This window comes from Lampris incognitus, chromosome 6, assembly GCF_029633865.1.
Source record: "Lampris incognitus isolate fLamInc1 chromosome 6, fLamInc1.hap2, whole genome shotgun sequence".
Classification (NCBI taxonomy): domain Eukaryota; kingdom Metazoa; phylum Chordata; class Actinopteri; order Lampriformes; family Lampridae; genus Lampris; species Lampris incognitus.
This window is the reverse complement of record NC_079216.1, coordinates 55,343,103-55,370,356: the sequence shown is the minus strand read 5'-3', so window position 1 is coordinate 55,370,356 and position 27,254 is coordinate 55,343,103. Positions and strand designations below refer to the sequence as shown.

The 27,254-nt window shown below is 45.8% G+C and overlaps 1 protein-coding gene across 1 annotated transcript; it reads right to left on the bottom strand.

The window, feature by feature from the left end:
* Window positions 1-724: 724 nt before the first annotated feature.
* Window positions 725-27,146, bottom strand: LOC130114584 (zinc finger protein 536-like). Its single transcript, XM_056282446.1, has 3 exons — window positions 27,057-27,146; window positions 2,191-3,898; window positions 725-759 (listed from the first exon to the last, which is right to left on the bottom strand). The coding sequence occupies exons 1-3, from the start codon at window positions 27,144-27,146 to the stop codon at window positions 725-727; spliced, it is 1,833 nt and encodes a 610-aa protein (XP_056138421.1).
* Between the last annotated feature and the right edge of the window lie 108 nt (window positions 27,147-27,254).

The following is a 27,254-nucleotide window of genomic DNA, read 5'->3' as shown; positions in this document are numbered from 1 at the left end:
CATTTTAAGACGAGCCATTATTCATCATCTTAACACTGCGATTTAAGTCAAAGTACATTTTCAAATCTCTCTTGATTAGATATTGAGAGCAGCGACGTTTAACACCAGCCATCCGTTGAAACCAGCACACGAGCTCTAATTTAGCACGCTTGGTATTTGTACTTAAAAAAAAATCTTAATCCAGTCCTATCTATCTGGATATATCAAGCAAAGATGCTGTCTCTCACTCTAACAAGCATGACTATACTACATTCGCCATCCATATTGGAAACATCAATAACTTCACGACCGCCACAGTCCGACTATGAATAATGCAGCCAGTAATTCCGGACCAATCAATGCTCCTCAAGCCGAACATCTGGCATCGGCGAGTCTTTCTTTCTCGGCATCTCCTGAATGAGAAAACTAACTCTCTCTCTCTCACCCTCTGTTTCTCTCTCTCTCTCTCCTCGTCTCGCTACGGCCGGCCGCCGAGACAGACAGACTCGATCAGTTGCACGCCCCCCTCCCGTGACCTCCAAAAAAACGTATCCCTGTTATTAAGCCCTCATCAAGTGGTGCGTGTTCTCCATATGTGTAGGATTTACCTATCTGTCCCGCAGCAGACCTGTGTGTTGAGCCGGGGCCAGCAGCGTGTGATTGTGTTAATTAATCTGTCATTGTGAGCGCAGGGAGCAGCTGCAGAGGTCTCTGGGATATATTGTCAGAGCTAAACAATGCGGTGCTAAGCCCCCAGAGTGAGTCTACCATTACACAGGACTAAGAACAGAGAGGAGAGGAGGAGACGGGCGGAGAGTGCCTGCCGGATCCATCATTGACTAAAGCAATGACGCCTGACCTTTACGATGAATTAATATCCACGCTTAATATTGACTGAAATTAGAGTCTGATACTGAACGTGCCATCCAAGAACTCTGTGCTCCCAAATCCTGGACAAACTATCCATCTATCCTGCACAATAACTGGGAGTGATTGTAGTAGTAGGGGGGAAAAACGAGTTTAAATATGCTTCGCAAAAAAAAAGCAACTCGAGATGCCCTAAAAATTGTGAACGTGTCCCGTTTGAAAACAAAAAACATCTAATGAGCTTAGACGTGATCCATTTATCTCTGGTATACGGCCATCATTTAAGAGGATGTGGCACCAAATCCCACAAGAGCGTGTCAGACTCGGATATATAACAGAAGTACTCCAACCCTCGGTGGAAAATAACAGTCATGAGCTAAGACGAAATAAAACAAAATTGGGATTTTTTTTCTTCCTTTCTCGTTCTTTCTTCTCTTAACATTATTATAGAAGCAATTTAGATTCATGATAGCAAGTTAGCAGGATGCCATGGCAAGAAAGGCATTTCCCTGGGGAGCCGAATCATCCAAATCACCAGGTGGAACAGAAGACTATCAATAAAGATACCAGGTGGTAGATCAAATCATAAAAATCACTGGGTGGTATATATCAAATCATTAAAAACACCAGATGGCATGCATTAACATCTTGTGCCCCCGTAGGCAAGGGGTGGGGATGCGACGGATATAAAGTACAGGGTACTAATTATCCCTACCATTCAACATGATGCCATTATATTTAAAAGGAAGACAAAGTCCTTTTAGATGGCGGTAATATTTGCGGCGGGGTTATCCTTGAGTGCCACTGACCCTGTGCTTCTTCATGTCCACTTACACCGAGTAAAACTCTCTGCTGAAGGAAAACTTGTACACCGTTGGCTCTAATTTGATTTGTGCAAAAATGTGAACAGTATAGCATACAAATCATTCTTCTCTGTTAGTTTTGCCTAAATTTGCATGGATTCTCAGACTATAACTATGAGGGAGGAAATAGAATCCGTCAATAGCCATCTTCAGAAATGCTGCTTTTGATAGATCAGGGCTGTAGTCAGCCAACTAAAAGCCCCCCCCCCCCCAAAAAAAAATTATTGCAAGCACAGGATAACTTATACAAGCTGGCCTTTGACTGACTGTGGCTGTAAATACACTATACATTAGTGTACACTAAAACTTGTAATTTAGTGGAAACATCGCCAAATATTGAATATTTAAGGCTTATAAATATCTTATGGTGGTGATATTGAGCTTCCCCCCTCTAAGTTAACTGTTAATTGGTTTCATGAGCTTTAACCCCCCTCTCCCGACCCCCCCCTAGCTACACTCATGTAGATAGCGACTGAATTACCTGTAGCTGGAGAAGAAGATTGTGGGCGGCTGTCCTGAGCACCACCAGACAGAGAGGAGCCTGTCTCTGTGACCGTCTCAGCTGGCCCACGGTGACTCAAGCTTCCAGGGGTACTGGGTCTGCTGACTGCCTTAGCGTCTGGTTCGCCGAGAAACACTTTCCTCTCATCAACTGGCAAACATCTCTCAGACAGGTAGGAACTTTGCTGCAGCTTGTCTTTTGGAACAAGCATCAGTTTTTCTACAGCCAATCTTGGTGCCATGATCTGCCAGCCGGGGTAGCTTCTGCTGTTGCGCGGGTCTCCATCAGTAACAGACTGCTGTAGATATTCCATACTGTTTGAGCCAAGTGGAGGGTGAAGATGATTCAAACCCTGCAGAGAAAGACCCTCTCCTTCAGTTAAAGGGCTCAGCCCTGAGGCCATCATTCTCCCTAACATGTCCCTAACCTTCATCTCAATGCCTCCTGTGGCCAGTATCTGGCTGTAGTCTGGCTGATGACCAGCTCTGTCGGCCGTGAGGAACCTGTTTTGTAGGCTGGAAATGTACTGGGAGTAGACATTGGCCTGTGGGTCTTGTGTTAGGTTACTCATGTTAGCAGATGTTTCATGCTCAGTGGGGAGTTTACCTTTGGCTGCCAGTTTATTGAGGTGGACCTTCATGTGATTCTTGAGGAACCAGGGCTCTTTGAAACGGCGACCGCAGATTTGACAGCTGTGTTCAAACGAATCTTTGTGTTTCCTCATGTGCCCCTTCAGGAACCAGGCCTGGCTGAAGGTCTGGCCACACACCTCACAGGGGAACTCACCTATGGCCTTGCCTTTCTCTGTACCTGCCATGGCAGGCTTCTGACCTGGGCCCGAGTCGGCAGTGATATGGGTGGTTTCCACATGGCCAATGAGTTCCTCCTCCTGTGAAGCAGCAAACTCACACAAAGTGCATTTATACGGTTTGTGTAGAATCCTGATATGACGCTCGAGCTCTTTCTGCTTCCTGAACTTGCCTTTGCAAAAGGAGCAACGGAAGCCGGTGGGCTGTGGCTGGGCAGGCTCATCTTGGATTACAGCAACTTTAGGAGATGTGGATGTATGCGACAAGATCTCCACAGAGGAGGTTTGGGAGAGCTGGAGCTGTGTGGGGGCAACCTGGGGCAGCTGGCTCTTCTGATTGAATGGGGTTGAATGGGACGTTTGCTGATGGCCAACATGGCTGCCTCTCAATTGCCTGTCTCTTAGTATTGCCCTCTCCTCTAGCTCATGAAGCAACCTGTTCTCCTCTCTGATTCGCCCTCGCCCTTTGCCCAGAATGCCTTGCTTGTGAGTGCGGAGGTGTATCTTGAGATTGCCCTTCTGTGCAGCCCTGTGGTCACAGTATGGGCACTTGAAGGGCTTCTCGCCTGTATGTGTGCGCATATGCAGTGAAAGGATGCTGTTGAAGCGGAAACGTTTCCCACACAAAGGGCAGGGATATTTTCTGTTCTTGCGGTTGTCCTCCTGGGTGGCATTCACCTGCGAGACAATGCTCTGGTTGGGGGCCCTTAGGAACTGAGGAAGCTCCGCTCTCCCATTCATATTGCCCAGGATCCGGGGATCCATGATTTGATTGGCCAGAAGGGCCATCTGGCCACTTATTGGGTGGGTGGCTGGGGTAATGAGGCTCTTGTTTTGCGGATTGGTTGATGTTACAGTATGGTGGTCAGAGCCGGCAATCTGGGACCGTCAGAGGGTTAGCAGTGAACTGTATGATGATTGTTGACATCTATTCAGAATAAACAGGGTTTGGAGTCATGCTAGTCAGCTGAGCTTCTGTGTAGGCGTGAGTAGAAGCTCAGATCTGGAGAGAAAATAAACAAAGACAATTATTAAAAGGCAGATCCTAATATGTGAAATGAGAAAAAAAAGTATAATTAATTCCCTTGAAAATTAGCCATAATAAGAAAGGATGATTAAAATGTATGTAGCATGATAAAATACACATCTAAGTGTACTTAAATAACTGCTGTATGGTGCCAAACCTCAAATAGGACAGGAAATGGAGCAAAGCAGGTGTGATTCTCCTGTAAGTCTCTGTTAAGAAAACCTGTGGTTTGAGATTATTGTTGGAGGCTGAAAATGCTGATTACATCTAACCTCAAACGCTTCCTCTACAAATAAATGGTACGGTTAAAACCCTTGTCTTGATCTCATTTTGCACCGAAACAAAACACTACGGAAGTGTAACATCAAACGATGTCTGCGTCCATGTGCCCTCTCCCCTCTTGCATTTTTACAAATTTGTGGAATGATAAAAAAAAACAATAATGAAACGAGAGTAAACAATTTAAACATTTTGCATGCAGGTCCCTTGCATATGCGGGTTGACTTTTTAACCAAGGACAATAACGTCACGGGAGCACCAAGGAAAATAAATAACTTGATGATGCAAAAAATGCAAAGCAACAGTTGAAGGAAGGAAATTGAGATGGAAAGCTAGCTAAAACACGCCTTACATGAACCCGGCCCAGCTCCCTTTTTAATTCCTCTGTAGCAGTGAACAAAGCCTCAAATTCACATCATGCTACAATGGTAGAGGTCACACAAGCGAGCTCTGCACTGCTCTGGTGTAGCACCAAAGGGCACAGAACAAAGCCAGCACTGTCCACACAGAATTAACACAGGCTTACATCATCCTGGGCTGCAACCTCAGTCAGTCGTGAAAATGATGTACACAGATTAAGAGCTGCTTGCCTACAGCAATGGCCAGTGTGAGTGGCGAATTTGCAGATCAGGAATCAATTTTGTGATGTGGAACCGACTTGATCGTAACTGACAGGGAGAAAGAAAGGGAATAATGTCGCCTTATACGCTACCCGCTTCTTATTTGCTAAGGTGGCGCTCCTCTCTGATTTATGTGTGCATAGCAATAGGTAATTAAACCGTCAAAAGTTGCGTTTGTGTGTGTGTGTGTGTGTGTGTGTGTGTGTGTGTGTGTGTGTGTGTGTGTGTGTGTGTGTGTGTGTGCAGGTGTTGGTCAGCATGTCTGTGGAGTTTGTTAGACTTGGTGTGGATGACAGCAGCATGCAAGACTGACATTTATTATCTGTGAATGGGTTGACGGGGGTCTTTTGAGATGGATTGAGGGAGCTCGATTATTATTAAGTATTGTGTCACATCAGCTCCTTTCTGACTGTGTATATGAGCAAAGGAGCAGGTGTGGGTCAGCACAAAATGCAGTGGATTGAACAGCAACAAAAAATCTGATACATACATAAACACCATCCTAAAGTAATATATTATATATATTATCTCTCTCTCTCGCACGAGAGAGAGAGAGGGAGAGAGAGAGAGTGTGTGTGTGTGTGTGAGTGTGTGTGTGTGTGTGTTCTGTTTGGGTCAAAATGACCCATTTGAAATTACAACTACTAACCAAAACCCAAAACGGTGTTAATATTTGTTAATATTAGCAATAAGTGAGATAAGGATAAGATATATTGGGTATTTTTCAGATAAATATTACAGTTGTATCACTGTAAAATCCAAATAAAAATATGTATACATTGTACTATTCTGGATTATATTACACTACTTCACCATATTTGAACCATACTATATCATAATATTATTTATAATAGATAAGTCATATTAACCATATTATCCTGAGCTTATAGTACACTTGATATACCACAACATTCTATCTTATATTTCATATTACACTTGCTTCAACTTGTCTCAACATGTTTACGTGCAACATCTCTCATATGTGCAGTAAGATTTGAAATAGTTTCATAATCCATTTTATTTACCATCATTCCTATTCCCCCCACATGCACACACCCATGTATTGGCACTTCCTGCTCCTACGGTTCCTTCTTGACCCCCCCATAGTTATTTTTGCATTGCTTTTGCCTTTCCTGTCTTACTGTGTGGCAGTGTTGATTCATCTATCACTTCTGTAATCTATCTATCTATCTATCTATCTATCTATCTATCTATCTATCTATCTATCTATCTATCTATCTATCTATCTATCTATCTATCTATCTATCTATCTATCTATCTATCTATCTATCTATCTATATGAACAGTTATAGCAACTCTGCACAGTTGATATTTGGGATTTTATAGAATCAAACATTTTGAAGATATTTTTCAACCACTGAGGGACTTGGGAAACATGCACTTCTGTGGACGATGAAGGGTTGAATGTTGTGTTTCCTTTCATTCTAATGAGAGATGACGGTCTGTTTCTCCTAAACAAGGGCAGCTGACGGGAATAGCTGAACAGAACCGGTATAACCGCTACCTCATCTCGACACCTAAACGTGTTTGTGGGATGACCCCAAAGGTGGAAAAACATGCTGTATACAGGTATATTCTGACTAGAATACTGCTTACTCCACACTATTTATCCGACACGTCTGACCTAAAAGGCGAACCGATCAATGTTACCAGCTGTTGCCGTTTACAAACTGTTTGCATAGTACATATGGAAGAGAACCAACCTTCCATCTTTGTCATGTTCCGTCTTTTCGCCTTTTCCCCCCTCTCTGCGTTGTCACTGCTTTGTTTAAAAGAGCCAGTAACTTTGGTAATGGTAATACATTCTTGTTATAACTCGCTGCCAGCCTCCTGAGGATTCATTTTTGATCACAGAAGACTAATTTGGGAACCAGGACCAATTCAAGAATCATTCTCCATCTCTGTGACTAGTATCTATATACATGCTGGTAAAGGTGCATTTCGTTCTACCTGGCAGCTACATCACATCTACTAGAATAAATGAACAAATTTGCAGGTCCATTATGGAGTGACATTTTATTTGAGGTGGTATTGAGTATGTCATTTTAACCGGGTACAGAACACCCATGCTTGCTGAGCCGGCAAATGCTTCTAATTCACAACAAACAGCAACTTAAGCCTGCTACCAACAGCTGCAGTACCCCGCTAATGTGACCTATATACTAACCAAATAAGGTTTTGTCTACAAGCGTCTAAAGGAAAGACAAAAAAAAAACATCTGCAATTATTGCAGTACTAAGCAGTCTGATGATATGCATAGCCAAGACTCTTTGGTATGGGGGTTCTGCTTACTTGAAAACAAAATATTCCCAAACGCCGCGGCCCCTTAAAGTTTCCAAATCCCCCGAATTCTCTGTCTATCGATTACAGCTGTACTTTTCATCATAACCCGGCACGCCGTGTGCCGTCAGTGAATGCCCTGCCCCATGCATTATGCCCTTGTGCCTTGTGCTCTCTAGCCAGCCAGTAAACTTGCAGACTCTCCTGTCAAGGGATGAAGTGGTAAAGTACCGCTGCCCCCTTGAAGGCAAGAGGGCAGTGGTTACACAGCTGCCCACCATGACCGAGACAGAAGATAACACCCATATACTTTTTGACAGCCGGATTAATGAAACCCTATAGGAGCTTCTCGGTAGGCCCTCCAAAAGCCTGACGGAGACAGAATAGTCCAACCAACACCATTCATTACGAGAGAAGCACAGAGCAGAGAAAACAGCACACACAGCAGTGACAAACTAGTTCCTTGTGAGCAATAGCTAAAGACCTCATGAAGCAATACATACACACTTGTTGGGGGTGCAGTAAATCTATGCCAGTCTTTTTCGTAACCATCAAAATCTGGATTGTTCCTTGTAAAAATAAAAACACAGTGCTCATGCGGTGAAGTGGCGATGTAGAGTTCTTTGGGAGTACACTACTTTGTGTTTGCTTGGTGGAAATTACTCATTCCATTAGTTTTCGTGGGCAAAACGTGCTAATTTGGTCACATAGAAGCAACAGGGCCGTGACATTAAGTCAAATTCAGAGCCGCAGGACTGCTAATCTGTGCCCCAGCTGTTAGGGCACAAGTGTGAATTGGAAGAAAAAGTTTTTTCTGAAATACTACTGGCCAATTCTCATTCACTTAAAGAAACGTTTCTCAAGACATTCTTGAAAATCCAGTGCAGGGGCCAGAAAAGGAAAGGTAATTACTTAGCAAAACGTCAGTTAGGGAGATAGATTATGATAAAAACTAATGATTTGTTCGAATGATTGGAAATAAACAGCTCACACAGCCAAGATATTCATCTGAATCGCTTGTGTAAAGGCTCTGACGTCACGTCTGCCCCTCACACAGTGAAAACAAAAGGGGTCGGGTACATAAACTGTAGTTTTGCACCATTTTTCTACACTGTTAGGACGCTGTTGGTCTAAAAGCCCGAAAGCGTTTTAGCTGCGTTTCATAGTCGTGCATCTCTAGACAGGGTTTTGCCACCTCTCACGCATCTGGTGTGAGTCTCACGCTTTCAGGCTCTGTCGTACGCTCTTACAACACCAAGGCAAGTCTCACGCCAAAACACTGCGGCAGCAACAGAGATGAACAGGTGAACGTAGAAGTTTTCTGGTGTAGCAATGGTCTCCAAGTCTTTCCGGTGTAGTAATGGTTAAATCAAGCGAATGACATTGACTCTAGAAGACAGCTGAGTATTTGAAAACTGGGTCTTTTATGTGGGTGTTTCCGTGGAGCTGCGTCTTAAATTACTCTGACTGGTGCGTGATGCTTATCTCCTTATTTATTTACTTATCTATTTTTTAATTTTCCCCCTTTTTCCCCCCAATTGTACTTGGCCAATTACCCTGCTCTTCCGAGCCGTCCCGGTCGCTGCTCCACCCCCTCTGCCAATCCGGGGAGGGCTGCAGACTACCACATGTCTACCCTGATACATGTGGAGTCACCAGCCACTTCTTTTCACCTGACAGTGAGGAAGTTTCATAATCCATTTTATCTAAGCCGCTTATCCCAACTTGGGATAAGCGGCTTAGATAATGGATTGATGAATGAATATCCGTGACATTCAAGCCCTTGCCACACGATAATTAAGCCTATCACCGCCAGCTAAATCTCTGTATTTCGCATTATACCAGAGTTTTAAATCCAGTGTCTGTGGCGACATTCTCGCACTGGTGCAACGGAAGTGATGCCATTTACGTCAACCAGGAACTTCCGTGTGACGAGAGCGTTCGCATGCCGCTGATTGGCTTGCCTTCGGGGCTTTCTGCCAGAAAGCTTCCATGCTTGAACGCTATAGCGGATAAACATAAGAGGCGCTGTTAGAAGACTAGACTAATACTTTATGTCTATCTCTGCGCAGATGAAGTGGATTATTAAACCGTTATAAAGAATCGTACTGACTACCGAACTTCTGCTGGAGGGAAAAATGCAGGCTCCGTTTATTCGGTCGTTTTGGGAGAAGAAGAAAATGAACGGCGTCTCAGTGACGTAATCAATCCGCGCATGCAAGCGCAACACCGCCCACTTGTGGACAAAGTCGTAAACAAAATAATAGTACACAGTAACACATAGTCATACAAATACACTGGTGTCATATCTCAACACTCCCACTTATGAATCATGAGCTTACTGTATACCTTTTCATATTCATAGAACAAAAAAAAACTTGGTATAACCCATACCACTCACATTTCACGCACCAAACATTGCCTTAGCAAATGTCTTCAGTTTTACCTTGGATGCGGGCTTCGTCATTACATCCATCTGGTGTAAAATCAAGTCATATTGAGCCACCTTCTGTAGAAGCACTCGAACACTTGTTAGGTTGGCTGTCGGCGAAAATGTCTCCCCATAATCCACCCCAGCTCTCTGGCTATATCCCTTTGCTACAAATCTAGCCTTGTACTTGTCGTGTCCATCTATATCTGTCTTTATCGCATACACCCACCTTCCTCCCACTGTTTTCTTGCCCTCTGGCAATTTCGTAAGGGTGAATGTTTTGTTGTCTCTTAGAGACTCCATTTCCTCGTCCATTGCCCTGGACCACTTTTCTGATTCTGGCGATTCTATGGCCTCTTTAAAGGTCAGAGGGACACCGCACACTGCCCTGTATGCATAATCTATAGTAGTGAGTGAGCTGTCATCACTGTCGCCCTGACTATAGTCAATCAGGTATCTCGGAGGGTTGCGTTCCCTTTGGGGGTACCTCCCACTGGCTGAGGCTTGTGACGTCACCCTTGGGTGCTCCTCGTCATCATCCTCAGGTGCTGACTGTGTACCGTCAGTCTGTACATTTTTCTGTACTCTAGGCTGAGTTGCAGCTGTCTCAACAGACTTTCTCTCTCTTACCCAGTCTTCTGGGTGCAGACCTGGTGTCTGAGTCTCATTTTCACTAGTTGCCTTGTGAACAAACTTAACTAGTCTGTGTTTCTGTACTTTCTCTTGGTCAGGGTAGTAGACTAGGTAGGCCGGGCTGTTCTTGTCGTGTCCTACAAAACGCCCCCTCTCACATCTAGAATCTAACTTTCCCTTGTCCTGCTGGTAAGCATAGCATTCTGTCCCGAACTTTTGCATTCTAGCCATGTTGCACTTTTTTCCTGTCATTGCCGTGTATGGCGTAGTGCCTGTGTGCTTGTTGAAGCATCTGTTTCTGGTGTGGGCTGCCTCCTGTACAGCATAATGCCAGAGGCTCTTTGGTAGACCACTATCTATTAGCATACACCTTGCCATCTCGAATAGTGTGCGTCCTTCTTTCTCTGCAACGCCATTTTGATGGGGAGAGTATGGGCAGGACGTCTCATGTCTTATTTTGTTCCGTCTCAACAGGGTTTGAAACTCCTTGCCTGTAAACTCAGTTCCATTATCCGACCTTATGCATTTCACTGTCCCATAGGGAGCTACATCTGCCAGAAATTTCTCGGTCGCTTGCACTGTGTCACTCTTTGTTTTTAAGAAATAAACACACACAGCCCCTCTGCACACATCTGTAAATGATTGCATGTACCTGAAACCATTAATGGACTCGTTTGCCACAGGACCGGCTAAATCAGTGTTTACCAACTCCAGTGGTGTCTTGGCTTTGTCTGTAGATTTCCTGTTCCTGTTTTGGGTAAACTTCCCTTCTATGCATACTGCACACTCTTTGTCAGGTTTACACACTTTACCCTTTATATGCATACCATCAGTGATATCCTGTAGCTTTATGATATCGTCATAGTTGCAGTGGCTCATTATCTCATGCCAAGTTTCTATATCATGGCTCAAATGGCACTTTTCAACAACACATTCAGTTTGCAAATAGTACATTTTCCCCTGTACAAAAATGTCAAACCTGGTACCATCCAGTGACATCAGGGCATCTCTGCCCTCTTCGAAGAACACACTGGCTCTGTGTGCTGTCGCAGACTTCACAGAGAAGAGCTCTTGGGGGTACGATGGAATATATAGTGCGTTCCGCAGTGTCACTCTACACCGTCGCCCCTCACTGTCGAGCAGACATACCGTAGCATCTCCCCTGCCCTGCACCACACCAAAGGTGCGCTTACCGTCCGCCAGCTCCATGCAGTGTTTCTCTGGCTCGAACGAGCTGTCAAAGCTCTTGAACTTCTTCTTATCATTGACTATGTGGGAAGAAGCCCCACAGTCCACAATCAATCCTGGTTTGAACTGTTGCCGTCGTCCTGGTCCTGCTGAGCTGGTCTCTCCAGCCTGCACTCTGAAGATGTAGTTCTCTTCTTCCACAGCATTCCCCGGTCCCTGACCTCGACCTGCTCCGTGACCACCACCGCCGCCGCCACTTTGCTCGCGTGCACACCTGGCTCCATCAGCGCGGTCCTTCTTCTTGCACACTTTGTCCGTGTGACCCTTGACCCGGCAGAAGCTGCACCACACGCTGCGTGAACAGTCCGATTTCCGATGGCCTTTGTCACCGCATCGCCAGCACACCGTTTGTTCATCATCTCCCTCACAGCGTTTCACTGGCTTTTTCTTAGGTGCTGCGTGGGCCTTCATCACCCTCTCGGACGTCTCGTCCGATGCTGTAGCATTAGCTACATCTTCAGCCGCGTCAAAGTTTCTCAATTTGGCCTTAAATACTCCCAATGTCAACTCACTGTCGCCATGTGTCACCATTAGAGTGAATGGCTTATATCTCTCGGGTAACCCCCTCATCACCATGGCCATCATTAGTCCCTCACTCGGTGCTTCTCCCGCCCCTTTGAGAGCCGTAATGATTTGTTCAGCTCGGATAACGTATTCGGTTATCGTCTCATTATCAGCTTTCTTTAGCCCAGTCAATGTTACATACAGAGTGACAATCCGGGGTCTGCCCTTACCAATGTAATGTTCCCGCAACACCCGTAGACTCTCTCTACCGTTGTTCTTCGTTTCTCTGAAGATCAGTCCCAAGCTTGTGTTGTCCAATAAAGGCGCCAATGCGCAGTAGGCGTCCGCGTTCCGCTCCTCGTCTAGGGCCTGCTCTTCCACTGTCAAAGGTCCCACGGGCTCGGTAAGAATGGTGGTTTTCAGCCCCACACCATGCATGCAACAGAGCATTCGCTCTTCCCACAGTTCATACTCATCGGCCTGTCCGTTGAATGTGGGCCAACTGCTCTTCTTTCGCTCCATCTCCCTAGGTAGCGTTAGCTTAGCTTAGCATTCCGTTAGCTTCCCGATAGCCTCTCTCGACGCTAACTAGCTTCACACTTGCTAACTTGCTACTCCGTGCTAACCTGCGCGCATCCCGCCATCCGAGGTTATCACACTTTGTGTACTTCTTTTATCAAGCTACTAAATAATCCAACGTTATCTGGGCCCATAACCTGTTAGAAGACTAGACTAATACTTTATGTCTATCTCTGCGCAGATGAAGTGGATTATTAAACCGTTATAAAGAATCGTACTGACTACCGAACTTCTGCTGGAGGGAAAAATGCAGGCTCCGTTTATTCGGTCGTTTTGGGAGAAGAAGAAAATGAACGGCGTCTCAGTGACGTAATCAATCCGCGCATGCAAGCGCAACACCGCCCACTTGTGGACAAAGTCGTAAACAAAATAATAGTACACAGTAACACATAGTCATACAAATGGTGTCATATCTCAACAGGCGCCCAATAAAAGTTTCTGATGCTCCAGAGAAAAAAAAGAAACTCGGCGTTCAGAAAAAAATGAAGCGATCGACGGCGAGGACAAACACGGACGATTGGTGTGGCTTTTCCTCGTTGGGGAGCGCTGAGAGACGTAATTACTGTTGTAAACTACTAATAAGACACGTTAGCCCCTAGCTAACGGGTCTGACCCTTTAGTCGAGCGGTTAGTGATGTCGCCTTGTGGTGCAGTATACCCCGTATCGAATCCCGCACCGGGCAAGAAAATAACCGGTTACATTGGTGGCAGCGGTGGGATCCGGAAGTGTGCAGATCCTCAGAAGTCTCTTCGGAGCGCGGGAAGAACAAAGCGCGAGGGCGCGCTTCCGGGGAGGGTGACGACTGTAAACTACTAATAAGACACGTTAGTTCCTAGAAAACGGGTCTGACCCTTTAGCCGAGCGGTTAGTGACGTCGTCTTGTGGTGCAGTACGCTCCGTATCGAATCCCGCACCGGGCAAGAAAATAACCGGTTACATTGTCACTGCCAGAGGGGAGAGACAAAACATTGCAGGTTCAAGTTTGTTTTTTGTTTTTTGTTTTACTTATCCGCATAAAGGCGAAGTTGGCGACTATTGATTCGTCCATATTGTGACACCCCGACCCTCAATAAATTTATTCAACAGCCATTTGAATGTATTATTGTAGTCTGCTAATGCGAGGTTGCTGCCCAGTAAAAATCACGACTGCCATAGAAATAGAGGTGGGGAACAGAGCAGGAAACACGTGGAGGGTGAAGCTACTCAAGGACATGGTACATCCATGCATGGGACCCAGACCAGTTTTTTTCACTGCATCTACGTAGTCCGAATTTGTGTTTCACGTTTTCTTTTTTATTTGTGCGGGTCTTCGGTTAAGGTTATACACTGTTTTCTGATGTTTGAGGTTAGGTTAGCAGTTTGGGTAAGGCTAGGCACGATTTTCTCCTGGTTGAGATTACCATAACGTTTGGGTTAAGGGTTGTGGGGGACAGGGGTACAGATTTATGAATCTGGTCTGGGACCAACGTAAACAAACAACTTCCGCCTAGAGCGAACGTCAAGCTTTCAACTGTGCGGCAGAAGCAGTACAGACAGCTTTCCAGGTCTAACGTAAGATGCTTTCATGTTACTAACGTGATGCTCATGTGGGACGCCTTGTGCAGACAACGTAATTCTCCCTCGCTGTCTTCTGAGTCACTTTCCGCCATCTTGTCTGCAGACGTTGATTTTGGCTTTTACCTCTTCTGACACGAGTGTGGTTTCCATCAAGAGCCATTTTACTCAATTTGACTTTTCAAATGTCATAAGGGTGGATGGACACAGCAAATAAAAAAAAAATCACAGATAATTTACCCACATTATTCCTAGCCCCATGTTACCTCGCGTAAATTACGGGCGCGACTTCCGGCGCGCCTGTCGCTGAACCGGAACTGGTGTTTTCCATGGTAACGGTACGCTAACCGTCTTTCTTAGAGCGATTTGTACGGCGTCCCATTCATTCATGAAGCTCTAGCCAGCCAAATTAGCTAATGATGTGGGAACACAACCTCACGGAGCTCAAAAAGGGTGAAATAAGAATTCCTTTGCCGTCCGTAATAGATGGTTGGGAAGATGACGTGAAAAGCAAAAACCACCTCTTGTCATTAACGCATTTGTCGAATCAGAAATTAAATGCAAATAGAATTTTATCACATGATCAGCTGTTTCTTAATCTTCATCGGTCCGTCGTTGTCTTGGTGTTCAAGTACGGACACACTGTAAACTACTAATAAGACACGTTAGTCCCTAGCTAACGGGTCCGACCCTTTAGCTAGGGACTAACGTGTCTTATTAGTAGTTTACAGTACGATGCAGGATACAAAACGATGTTCGGAGACGGCAACGAAACGAATTCGCATTTTTGTTTTCTGGTGACTTAAGAAAAGATTGCTTGAAATTCGCTTGACAATTCAATAGAAGCGTAGCTAGTGGCGGAGTTTCTCGTTGAGTCTATGGCATGCGTCGCTGTTCCAGCAGACTGCATGGCGCCCCCTAGTGGCGTCAGGAGAGCCATACAAAACACTCAACTTTTTCATTTATGGTCAAACATGCCTGAAACTTTCAGTATTGGAAGCTACCAACCCATGCATGTATTTACATTGTTTTCTATTCCTTTAAATAAAATGCAAAACAATGAGTTGAAGGAGGCATGAAGTTTCACCGTCAAATATTTGAGTTTCTCATGTGAGCACTGCATTTGCGAAAGGACTCTGGAGCTCTCCACAAGGCGTTTATATACAGTATAGCGGAACAGGCAAATGTAAACACCATGTCTTGAACTCTCCCTCATTATTTCCTCCGTTATCATAATGCACATGCAAATACACACATATATACACACAAAAGCTGTGTGTGATTATGTGTGCTTATGGGAAATATCTTAAATCATGAAAGTGTAAACAGTTGTTCTTGTTTGCACAGACCACCTGTTCTTTCTGGACACAAACAAAGCTTTGGCTTAGGATGGGGTGTGTTAACAGTGTGGGGTGTGTAGGGCATGTCTTGCACAAGAGAAGCCTATCCACATGGTGTAGGCTGCATCAGATGCTTAGGCTCTGCAGGAGATCAGCCATCTCCAATAGAGCTCAAGCAGATCTCAAAGAACGAGGCTCCTTGCCTTCAGAAAATATTGACATATTTGGCTTTCTCCAAAAGTACATTTTTCATCATCGAACAGTGAGCATCAAATGCATAAACGATGACAAAATCCATCACACAGATCTTGCAAGTCAGTATTTGCAAGATGTGACTGAGCAAGAGTATATCTGTTTTTGATAGCCTTCTGTTATATATTCAGTAACATTTGTATGTTTATTTTCCCTAATACTTGTATGACTGCGTGCCGTGCCGAAATGCCAGAAATGGAAGAAAATGTGTCTACTTTCGGTTTCTAAAGCTCTTGGAGGCATTAAAACAAAAAAAAGAAGAAGCCATTAAACGAGTCATCATGAAATCACAGCAGGAGTGTGGTAATGCCACTTACAGTATCTCATTAAGCTATGGCATCTACAGAAACAAAAAAATGACAAACAAAGAGCATAATCCAAGGCACATTAGCTGGGCTGATAATGCAATGAACTCTCATTTGGCAGCCATCATGCCCTTGTGGTGGTCTTTTTTCCACCATAGCAGCTCAGCATAGACCTATCATAAGGCCTCTCTCTCTTGCTCTCTCTCTCTCTGTTTTTCTCTCTCTCTTCCTCTAAAACAACAAAACATCCACCATTAGGCAACGGGGTACCAGCGTAATTAGAAAATGACTTCCTTTGCAATCCTAGCTAAGTAGTTTACACACTGTAATTACAGGGACAAAATCATCTTTTCATCATTTCACTGATTGAGCTCATCAACCCAGTAGAATCCCAGGATTGTGCTCATGCAACATCTGGGCTAAAAGAATTAGCCTTCAGTTTAGCAGGCCTGACACAGTAGCAGGCGAAAGAGCGCAAACACCGGACACGTCCTTGGCATACATCACTAATTGAAATCATTTCTGGATTGTTCTGTTGTGCAATGGATCACCCCCCCATAACGCTCATTTGGTTTGAATACTCCAAAGTTATTCCGTTTTATTTCACCACAATGGCCAATAGCAGGCCTTTCACCAGGCGCGGGGATATTGCACGGCAGCCATCTTAAATTCCCACAGTTCCAAATATCATTTCCAAATTTGAACCCCCCGTTGGCTCCCTGCTGTAGGATGAACTGAAGCGTTGCAGGTTGACCTTGGACTACAACAACGCGCCTTTTCACGGAGAGCTCCATTTACCCCAAATTCTCGGCGTGCCCTTCGCCTCGGCTTTCTAACAAACACACGTAGGCCTTTGGAATTGAAGGTGAAGTGCTTTTCCTCCCTGTCCTGTGGAAGAAGAGCACTTTGCCTCTGCATTGGCAACAGAAGCAAATGTTTAATGTGGCAGCTGTTAGCCTCGTGGATTTTTCTCTAATCACTCTCTCCTGATTACTCTGATGAGTGTATGATGCTCTTAAATAATCAACCGGCAATGGAAAAAAAACGGGGGGGAAAAAGGAAAATAATTATCATCATCACCCTAAGTAGTGCAGCTGCACCCGCGTGCAATAATTACAACTAGAACAGGGCGCCTTCTCTCGTCACTTACCACCACTTATTATTAGAGATAACGCTAATTGGTGCGATGGTGGGCGGCAATCCTTCATGGGGTTCGTCGTAAAAAGCCAAGCCCTGAAAGTTATGACACATCGGAGGCCTGAAAGCCAAGGTAGAGTATTAAAACACCACACGCTGAGACACCCTTGATAATCTGAGTTGGGGAATCGCACACCACCTATCAGCATCCTCTTGGTTGCTTTACTGCTCTGCCAAGCCCCCCACCCCATCCCCCCTAACCCCATCCCTACCCCTCACCACCACCGCCGCCACCACCCCAAACCCCAGTATCGGCCTGGCAGACACAATTAACATTTTCATAAAAACAATTCCCTGCCTCCAATAGTCCAATGTAATTTGTTTTCCATCTCTGTTCATTAATCATTGTTTAAATCGGCGAGCCATCCCCTCCGCTCTGCCATCTGCACTCAGCTGTGTTACAGATATGACACCTTCCCCCTTCATTAATGGGAGTTGACAGCCAAGAGGAGGAGGAGGAGGAGGAGGCCCTCGGAAAGAAAAAAAAATAGCTTCCTGCTTAGTGCACTTCCACCACACGTCCTGCCGGCAGGTGAAAACGGGCTATTTGACGGGATGTGATGATTAATTTCAAACACAAACAACTTTACAGTACACACAACTCTGCATAACCAATACAACACATCAGCATTAACATGAAAGGCCCCCAAAAAACCCCACGTTGAAGAGACCAACTAGAATAACACTCACTTAGACACACACACACACACACACACACACACACACACACACACACACTTCTTTTTGCAACAATAGTGATCCCTTCCACGATTTGTCGAAGCTGTCGGCTTTTTTATTTTCTCCGGTTAAATTAGTGCAGCGTTCCTACAACATGCTATTGTTTTCCTGGAATTGGGAGCGAGGTTATTAATTATTCACTCTTGTGTTCTCATATGAGGGGGGGAGTGGGGGGGGGGGGAGGAGGAGGGGGGGGGGTTTGCTGTGCTTTTCACCGTGTTGCCTCATAGCTCAAACACTCAGGGCCATGGTACCCGGGCACATTTCATGAGGCAACATCATAGAGATGTTATTATCATGAGTCAGACAATTAGGAAATTAAAAGTTTCTTGAAGAGTTTGGAAGAGTGAACAGGTTCAACGTGCTCTCCTGATAAGATGGGATTTCAACAGACCACGGCAAGGGGGGGGGGAAACAAGTAAAATAACTTTTGGTCAAACAGCTTAGACATTTTTTGGGAGAAAATCCAACGCGTTCCTCTGGCCTGTTGATTTGAGCGTGGATTACAGATATTCAAATCATGTGCTTCATGTTCGAACAAGCGCTGCTATCAAGGGAGAAAGTTGCCAAGACGGGCTTTGTCATGTAAGCCTGCAACATAATGAGAAAAACGCTCCGCTACATTTATTACAGTTGTATTCGCCCATTGGCCCTCACCGGCAGCGTCTCAGTGGGGGGGGGGGCTACCAGGGCCCAGAAGAGGGGGGGTGCTGGAATTAAAAGTTTGTTTTGCACATTTTTATTTCTAACTAACTTGTGTCATGACTTCAGTTAAAATTGGCTCAACACATCGGTTGAGGGACTTAAAGAAAATGGAGGCTCTCCGAGGCCCCTCTCACCCCTCTCCGGGGCCCCTCTCACCCCTCTCCGGGGCCCCTCTCACCCCTCTCCAGGGCCCCTCTCACCCCTTACAAAAGGTGCAAAATGGCTTAGTCCGCCCCTCACGCGCATCTCTCAATGCAGCCCTTCTAGTCCTGTCATGAGCCACTGACTGCTGATACGAGCACAAGGCCAGAGTCATCTCCCTCAGCCACTGCAAGATAGTTAAGTTAGGATAAGGTCAGGTTAAGGTTAGGTTAAGGTCAGGTTAAGGTCATCTTAAGGTTAGGTTAAGGTCAGGTTAAGGTTAGGTTAAATTAGGTTAAAATAGATTAATGTGCTGGGATTGTAAATAACATACAGTAAGCTAGAACTCAAAAAAAGTGATGCGTGAGAGACAAAAGCGGAAAGGGGCCCACAGAGACTGCTGATGCATAGGGCCCAGAATGTTGTGCTACACCCCTGGCCCTCACTCCTTTTCCTTCCACAATCATGATGTTAGTTCATTTAAAAAAAAAAAACCCCAAAAACAGCCCAGAGCTCCCAAACGTGCAGGCCAGATTACGCCAAAAGAACGGGTGTCACCTGCAGCCCAAATCTTTGCAGCATGCATGAACGCCGTCACACTTTGCACACACTCCCCGTCACCAAAGTGTGTCCGAAGGACAACCGACTCTTGCCATTTCGGTTTTCACACACACACACACACACACACACACACACACACACACACACACACACACACACACACACACACACACACACACACAGCAGAAACTGCAAATGATGTGTTTATTCAAAGCTGAATATTTCATGTTGATTGATCGTACTGACTGCCACCCACCTGCTCCTCCTCCTGTCCCACTGGAGCTGGCAAGAGGAGCGGATTCGGTAATTGAGAAGAGGAGAGCATGGTCTCTCTCCCTCTCTCTACTCACATATGACAGATGGGGCATCATCGCTTCAAAGGAGAGCATTTGGAAACCGCAGGAAGGGGGGCAGAGGAGGGTGAGGCTGGATCTGCAACTAACTGTGCTACTCTGCACAGGTGACAGTAAAATAAATAAATAAATAAATAAATAAAAGTGGATTAACTCCATACGAAGAATGCAACAATGCAACGCTGCAAAAACAACACCCCTGAGCCAGTTTCTGTCAGTAAATGATTAAAAGCTTGGTGATGGAAATCTCTGCACATCCAGACGAGATGTCTATTATCTTGCTGCACGGGGAGGGAAAACCATTACGCATTAACACGGAGACCACAACCGCTCCAAGTCACTCGTCCCCGTGACATAGGAGGAGTAACGCACACCAAATACACGTTCCTCACTTTAAAAACACCACTTTGCACTGAAGAAGACTCGCGTTACGCACTGATCTGACACACGCTTGTGGAACAAGGAGTCAAATGTTGATAGTTTGTTTGCAACGACAGCTTTTATAAGACAACGGAGCAATACGCGCCTGGGTGGAAGACCCTGACCTAAATAACATGCCCGAACCGCATTTATGATCACCTTTACCCCCCCCCCCTCCCCTCGCCCCCCTCGCCGTTACTTACTGCACTTTTCGCTTTGAGCCCAGCAGAGGAAACTGCGTGTCTTGCCTCAATTCCGACCCGATCCGTTTCATCCCAGACCAAACCGAAACTTAAAACTCACTTTACTTCCTATCAAAGGTCGCGAAATCTCCGCGCGTAACGACGGGTTTTCCTCACCTGGACACTCCGCGCGAGGGGAAGGACACCAAGTGACAGCTGGAGTTCACAGACGACTGATGATGAGCAGCATGTCTTGCTGTCTGTCTGTCTGTCTGTCTGTCTGTCTGTCTGTCTGTCTGTCTGTCTGTCTGTCTGTCAGTCTGTCTGTCTGTCTTATCGGTCTGTCTCTCCGTCTACCTGTCTTTCTGTCTGTCTGCTTTGCGCCCCGGTCACAGCTCGCGGCTCCGCTTTACCACCAAAAGCTGAACGCGCATCCCGTCAGAGGTGGAGGGGAAGCCATGGCCGTGTTTCCTGCGATAATCCCGGTTCAAGTAAGACGTGATGAGATCTTGTAAAATTTGGACTCCGGATACTTCGGCGTGTGCTGAAGCTGTATGTCTCCCTCAGCTGGCCACTGCCGTGTAGTGTCAAGACGGATTTGGCACCGTGCGTAAAACGCGCGCTGGCGTCTCCAACATGTATGGTGCGTAATCACTTTTTTTTCTCAGAAAAACATTCAGAATACAACACACATATATTGAACCGATAGGGAAATAAAATATTTCACAAACCCGTCGAATTTTATAGAATCAGAGAGGACAAGAATGAAGAATTAAAACACAGGTAGACGAGACAGAACAGAGTGAGGTAACCTGTAGGCTTTGGCATGGGTTCCAGCCTACAGACCCCCCCACCACCACCACCACCACCACCACCAAATCAAGCAAAAAATACACATATACCATAGACACTACACTAGCTAACCAAAATCCAACGTCACCCTCCCTCCTTCCACAATCACAATAAAAGTGCTGCCCCCCCAAATCCACTAATAAACTCTTCTTCTCTAACATGACTATACTACATATTATCATCTCTTCCCATTATGCTCCTAAAACTATTCCACACCTCAGCTTTCCTCTTTTCGTAGTGGGATATATTCCTCCTTAGCTCGACAGCAAACCTTGCATGGATTAAAACATAATTCAATAAATGGACATTACATCCGTTCACCTAGCCAGTCACCCCAAGCAGCCACAATTCTCTCCTTTCCTTTCCAGTGGCGGCTGGTGCTAAAAAAAACATTGGGGGGGGGCACTTTACCTTGGCGCAGCACACCCGACAGCTGCTTTAATGTCCACAGTCACAGAGCTTTTAAGAAGGACAACGTAGCCTATAGGTTTTATCAGGGCTCGTAGACGGTGGATGATTGACAGTCGAGACGAGGCATCGTGGTGGGTGTGAATATGATTGACAGCCACGAGAATTGTCCAATCACATTAAAAACATTAAACCAATACCAATTCGCTGCCAATGAAAGTGGGAGTGTCCGGGGTGCACAGAACTGCGCCCCATGGAAAACCTGAAGAAACCAATCAGACAGCAGCCTCAGGTCACCTGCTCGCCGCAAGTTCGAGGGCTTACATAAGGTATCGTTTGGCCGGCGCCCCTCACCCAGGAAGTATATGTAGTCACACAGAAATCAACCAAATACCATTTGAACCAATATTTAATGGCTGCTGACAGGCGCTCACAGACTGGAAACACTTTTATTTCATAATTATTTGCATTATACAGCTAAATTATATTTAACATGTTTGAATAGATCTTAATCTCTTGACGTTTGAGGGGGGCGGCGCCCCAGCGCCCTGTACTGGCCAGCCGCCGCTGCGTCATCAAACCCACCTCTCCAACATCTACTTAGTAATTCTTTCGTGTGTGTGTGTGTGTGTGTGTGTGTGTGTGTGTCCTGCCTTTCCCCTCTCTCTAGATGGAGGAATGTCGTGTAAAGGAAGGCCTGTGGCAGGGGTTGGATAGGTGGAAGTCTCTATCGTAGATATGATACAATATGGTGACGTCTGATCTGAATAGTGTTGACGTGTAACTGTTATAGGGTCAAAAATATCTGTCCGCTGGGTGACGGAATGGTTGGACATGTGCATGAATTGCGTTTTTTTTTTAATGAAGATAACATGAATTATATGTAAAGCATGCTCTTCAACACCCATCAAGGGCGTCGGAACGGGGGGAGGGGCGCGGTGGGGTGGGAGGTGAAAAGCCCCCCCCCATAAACAAGAACATCCAATAATAGATATACGCGTAAATATACATAGTAATGGACATATACTCCCTGTATGTGTCAGCATTCATGTCATTGCCGCCCCACAACGTGTACAAGTCCTTGATGTACAGGAGCCGAGGCTTTGCGTTTTTGTCTCAAATAGCTTAAAAATGGTTAATTAAGCTGCAGAAATTTTAAAAAAAAACACTCTTCCGGGGGAGGCCTTGTCATATGGCCATGAAACGTGTTTTTCTTCGCTGAAAACTGCTGTAAAATGGCAGTTTAAACCCGTTTTTTAGAAGATTTTCCGGGGGAGCATGCCCCTGGGCCCTCCCCTACGGGGTTCCCCGCCCCTGGGGGCCCTCCCCTACGGGGTTCCCCGCCCCTGGGCCCTCCCCTACGGGGTTTTGCCCCCCCATAAAAAACTCACCTACGCCCTTGACACCCATTGTAAGTAAACGGAGGTGGAAGATGGCCATCATCTTAAAAAAAACTATAGTGGGGGGGCGTCCAGGTAGTGTAGCAGTCTATTCCGTTGCCTACCAACATGGGGATCGCCGGTTCGAATCCCCTTGTTACCCCCGGCTCGGTCGGGCGTCCCTACAGACACAATTGGCCGTGTCTGCGGGTGGGAAGCTGGATTTGGGTGTGTGTCCTGGTCGCTGCACTAGCGCCTCCTCTGGTCGGTCGGGGTGCCTGTCCGGGGGGAACTGGGGGGGAATAGCGTGATCCTCCCACGCGCTACGTCCCAATGGTGAAACTCCTCACTGTCAGGTGAAAAGTGTCGGCTGGCGACTCCACATGTATCGGAGGAGGCATGTGGTAGTCTGCAGCCCCCCCCCCCCTCGGACTGGCAGAGGGGGTGCAGCAGTGACCGGTAAGGCTTGGAAGAGTGGGGTAGTTGGCCAAGTACAATTGGGGAGAAAAAAAGGGGGGGTGTATGGTGAGAACTTCATCCAGAATGACCCCATGTATTGTTAGCAAAGCAGCTGTGATCCCTGCCCCCCCCCGCCTCCCCACCTGTTTCAAGGTATATATTATAAGAGGAGCCAGGCTAATAAACGCTGTGATTCAGCCTTTTTAATATGATGATGGGAAGTGGCCTAGATGCTTCTTTCCTGAAAGCTTAATTGGATGCTTGTAACACGCATCGTATTTCTGTCATCCCACTTACCTTCACTGAGGATTATCTATCAGGAAAAAGGAGAGTACATGTTCCACTCAGATTAAAAGACATAGTCACAGGCAGAGTATGAAACCCCACGTCTCCCAAAAGTCAATTTTTGCTTTGTTTTTGGCTTTATTTATATAAGATTAGACTCATCCATCCATCCATCTATCCATCTCACTCCTGTCTGCATACTTTACATATTACAGAGTTACAGCCAGGCAGTCATAGTTAATAAAGTTCCTTCAGATGACAAATCACACAACACACGACGTGTAAAGCATGCAGATGAGGTCAACAGAGGCTGAACGAGTGTTAAATTAAATATTTGAATGGGAGAGCCGTGGGATCCAAGCCACTTTGAACGTGGTATGATCTTGCGTGCCAGACTTTATGGTTCCCAATATCTCAGAATCCTGCACCCTCCTGGGATTTTGGCGCAATGCTGTGTTTAGATTTTGCTGAGAATGATGTGATGAAGAAAAAAAAAATCCTTTCGGTGGCAGTTCTGCCAAAATATGTTGTTAATGAGAGAGATCAGAGGAAATTGGCAAGACTCTTTTTAAGCCAACAGAAGGCCCGTCGGTAGGCAAATACTGTAAGAGTGGTGTGCAGAGACTACAGCGGGTACGTGATCACTTCAACTGGTCAACTGAAGAGACGTCCGTCTGCTCTGAGAAATCTTGGATTCTGACATGTTGTTGTTGGAGCCAGAATTGGGGGGTCAATAGCATGAGACCCTGGATCCATCTCGCCCTGGTCTTACAGGATGGCAGTAGTGTCATGTTTTCATGACTCACATTAGGCTCCTTCATACCCATTGAATGCCACAGCGCATCTCAGCACGGTGGCTTTTTTAAATTCCCTAATTCCCCATACCACAAAGCAAACATCATCTCAACATCGACTGAGGAACACGAGAGTGACTTTAATTTATTTCACCAGCCTACACAGCCCCTTGATCTGGAATTCTGCAGTATGAATGTGAGGCAAAAAATAAAATGTGCAGGAATTGTGTAACACTACTGAATCAGCATGGACCAAGATCCCTGTGCAGTGTTCCCAGCACCTTGCTGAATCCATACCTTCAGCAATGTCAGGCTGTTGTGGAGGCAAAATGGTGTCCTATCCGTTACTAAGAACATGTACCTACTGAAATCGTCACTAATATATACACAAATCAGCCAAAACATTAAAACCGCCTGCCTAATACTGTATACGTCCCCCTCGTGCTGCCACAACAGCTCTGACCTGTCGAGCCATGGACTCCTCAAGACCTCTGGTATCTGGCACCAAGAAGTTAGCAGCAGATCCTTTTAAGTCCTTTAAGTTGCAAGGTGAGGCCTCCATGGATCGGACTTGTTTTTCGGACTTGTTTTTCCAGCACATCCCACAGATGCTCGATCAGATTGAGATCTGGGGAATTTGGAGGGCAAGGCAACACTTGGTCATGTTCCACAGACCATTCTTGGAACAATTTTTGCGGTGTGGCAGGGTGCATTATCCTGCTGAAAGAGGCCACTGCCATCAGGGAATACTGTTGCCATGAAAGGGTGTACCTGGTCTACAATAATGTTTAGGTAGGTGGTACATGTCAAAGTAACATCCACATGGATGCCAGGACACAAGGTTTCCCAATCAATCAATCAAGTTGTACTTTATGTAAAACATTGACAAGAGCATCACAGTCTCCACCTGCTTGCCTTCTTCCCATAGTGCATCCTGGTGCCATCTCTTCCTCAGCTAAATGATGCACACACACGCGACTGTCCACATGATGTAAAAGAAAACGTGATTCATCAAATCAGGCCACCTTCTTCCACTGCTCCATGGTCCAGTTCTGACGCTTATGTGCCCATCCCATTGTAGGTATTTTCGGTGGTGAACAGGGGTCATCATGGGCACTCTGACCGGTCTGCATCTACACAGCCCCTTACGCAGCAAGCTGTGATGCACTGTGCGTTATGACACCTGTCTATCATAGCCGGCATTAACTCTTCCAGCAACTTGAGCTACAGTAGCTCGTCTGTGGGATCGGAGTCAGACCAGACGGGCTAGCGTTCACTCCCCACACGCATCAATGAGCCTTGGGAGCCCATGACCATGTCACTGGTTGTCCTCCTTTTGATATGTACTGATCACTGCATACCAGGAACACCCCACAAGACCTGTTGTTTTGGAGATGCTCTAACCCAGTCATCTAGCCATCACAATTTCAAAGTCTCTCAGATCCTTACACTTGCCCATTTTTCCTGCTTCCAACACATCAGCTTCAAGAATTGACTGGTCACTTGCTGCCTAATATATCCCACCCCTTGACAGGTGCCACTGTAATGTGATAATCAATGTTATTCCCTTACCTGTCGGTGGTTTTAAAATATCTATATATCCCTTTTAAATAAAAGTAGAATGCAGAAACTCTGAATTTCTCTGTAGATTATGAAGCGCATGACAGGCAATATGACACCAAGTAAACAACGGTTGTCAGTATCAAAAACGAATACGGTTCCACAGAGCTTTAAAACAGAGTACAGATTTCTTAATGGTGGACAAGATCTTTGCTTTATGTCCTCATAAAAGATGAGTGGAAAAAGGAAAAGGAATGCAAGACTTACATTTCCTGATGTAGACCACGGGCATGCAGTTCATTATATGACAGTGCACATTAATGTAGCAGTTAAGCAGGTGTGCCGAGTGCCGTTTAATCCAGTAGCCTGACATTTGGCGCCAAGAGCAACTTTCTCGCTCTCTTAGGCCAGAGCACCTGTCTGGACAACAATACCTGCTCGAATCCTTCATCAAGCAACTCTTAAAATCCCCTCTAATCCCCGAAATGTAGATCTCTCGTCGTGTTCCAGCCTATTGCATAGTTCACATTTTAGATCTCTTTGAAATGTAAGCGTTGCTCAGGTTCCAGCGTGGACCTTCGCAGCTTAACCCATTAGTCCATTGATCTGCGTCTTGCCAATGCAACACTACCATGTTAAGCATTGGCTAATCTGTTTCATGCTACCTGGATTTTCATATTGGGGAAATAATCCTGATGAGGGAGCGGGGGGGGTGGGGAGGGGGAGGGGGAGTCACTTCAGGACCAGTTTTAAAAGCTTCTTATCAGAGGCGTGCACTCCCACCACTTGGCAAACAGGGGAGTGATAGCCTTTCAACTCACAAGCTGCAGCTTTAATTAAAGCTACTTTTGTGAGAGGAAGTACAGTGGAGCATTATTCGCCAAACATACGAAATCCAAACACCACGTCCAAGACAATGCTCTCCTGACAGGGGTGAGGATCTCCTGAAAGTCCGGCGTGAGAGGGACAACTGTGTCCCCCGCAACTGTGGAAGAGAACACGATGGGCCCTACCGCCATTGCGAGCAAGGGGCTGTGAGAGATTCACTTACTTGAACTGCCGACCAGAAACTCGTTTCCTGAAAAGCAAACTTTTGAGACTCAAAACATGGGTTTTTGCCATCACTG

What these genes read in the sequence shown, in the direction of transcription:
- LOC130114584 (XM_056282446.1), bottom strand. Translation starts at nt 27,146, where the DNA reads ATGGCGGTAGGGCCCATCGTGTTCTCTTCCACAGTTGCGGGGGACACA. An exon ending in TTCAGGAGATCCTCACCCCT is followed by an intron (nt 3,899 to 27,056) that starts GTCAGGAGAGCA and finishes TGACGGTCCCAG; the next exon opens with ATTGCCGGCTCTGACCACCA. An exon ending in ATCTTCTTCTCCAGCTACAG is followed by an intron (nt 760 to 2,190) that starts GTAATTCAGTCG and finishes CTCTGTTCTTAG; the next exon opens with TCCTGTGTAATGGTAGACTC.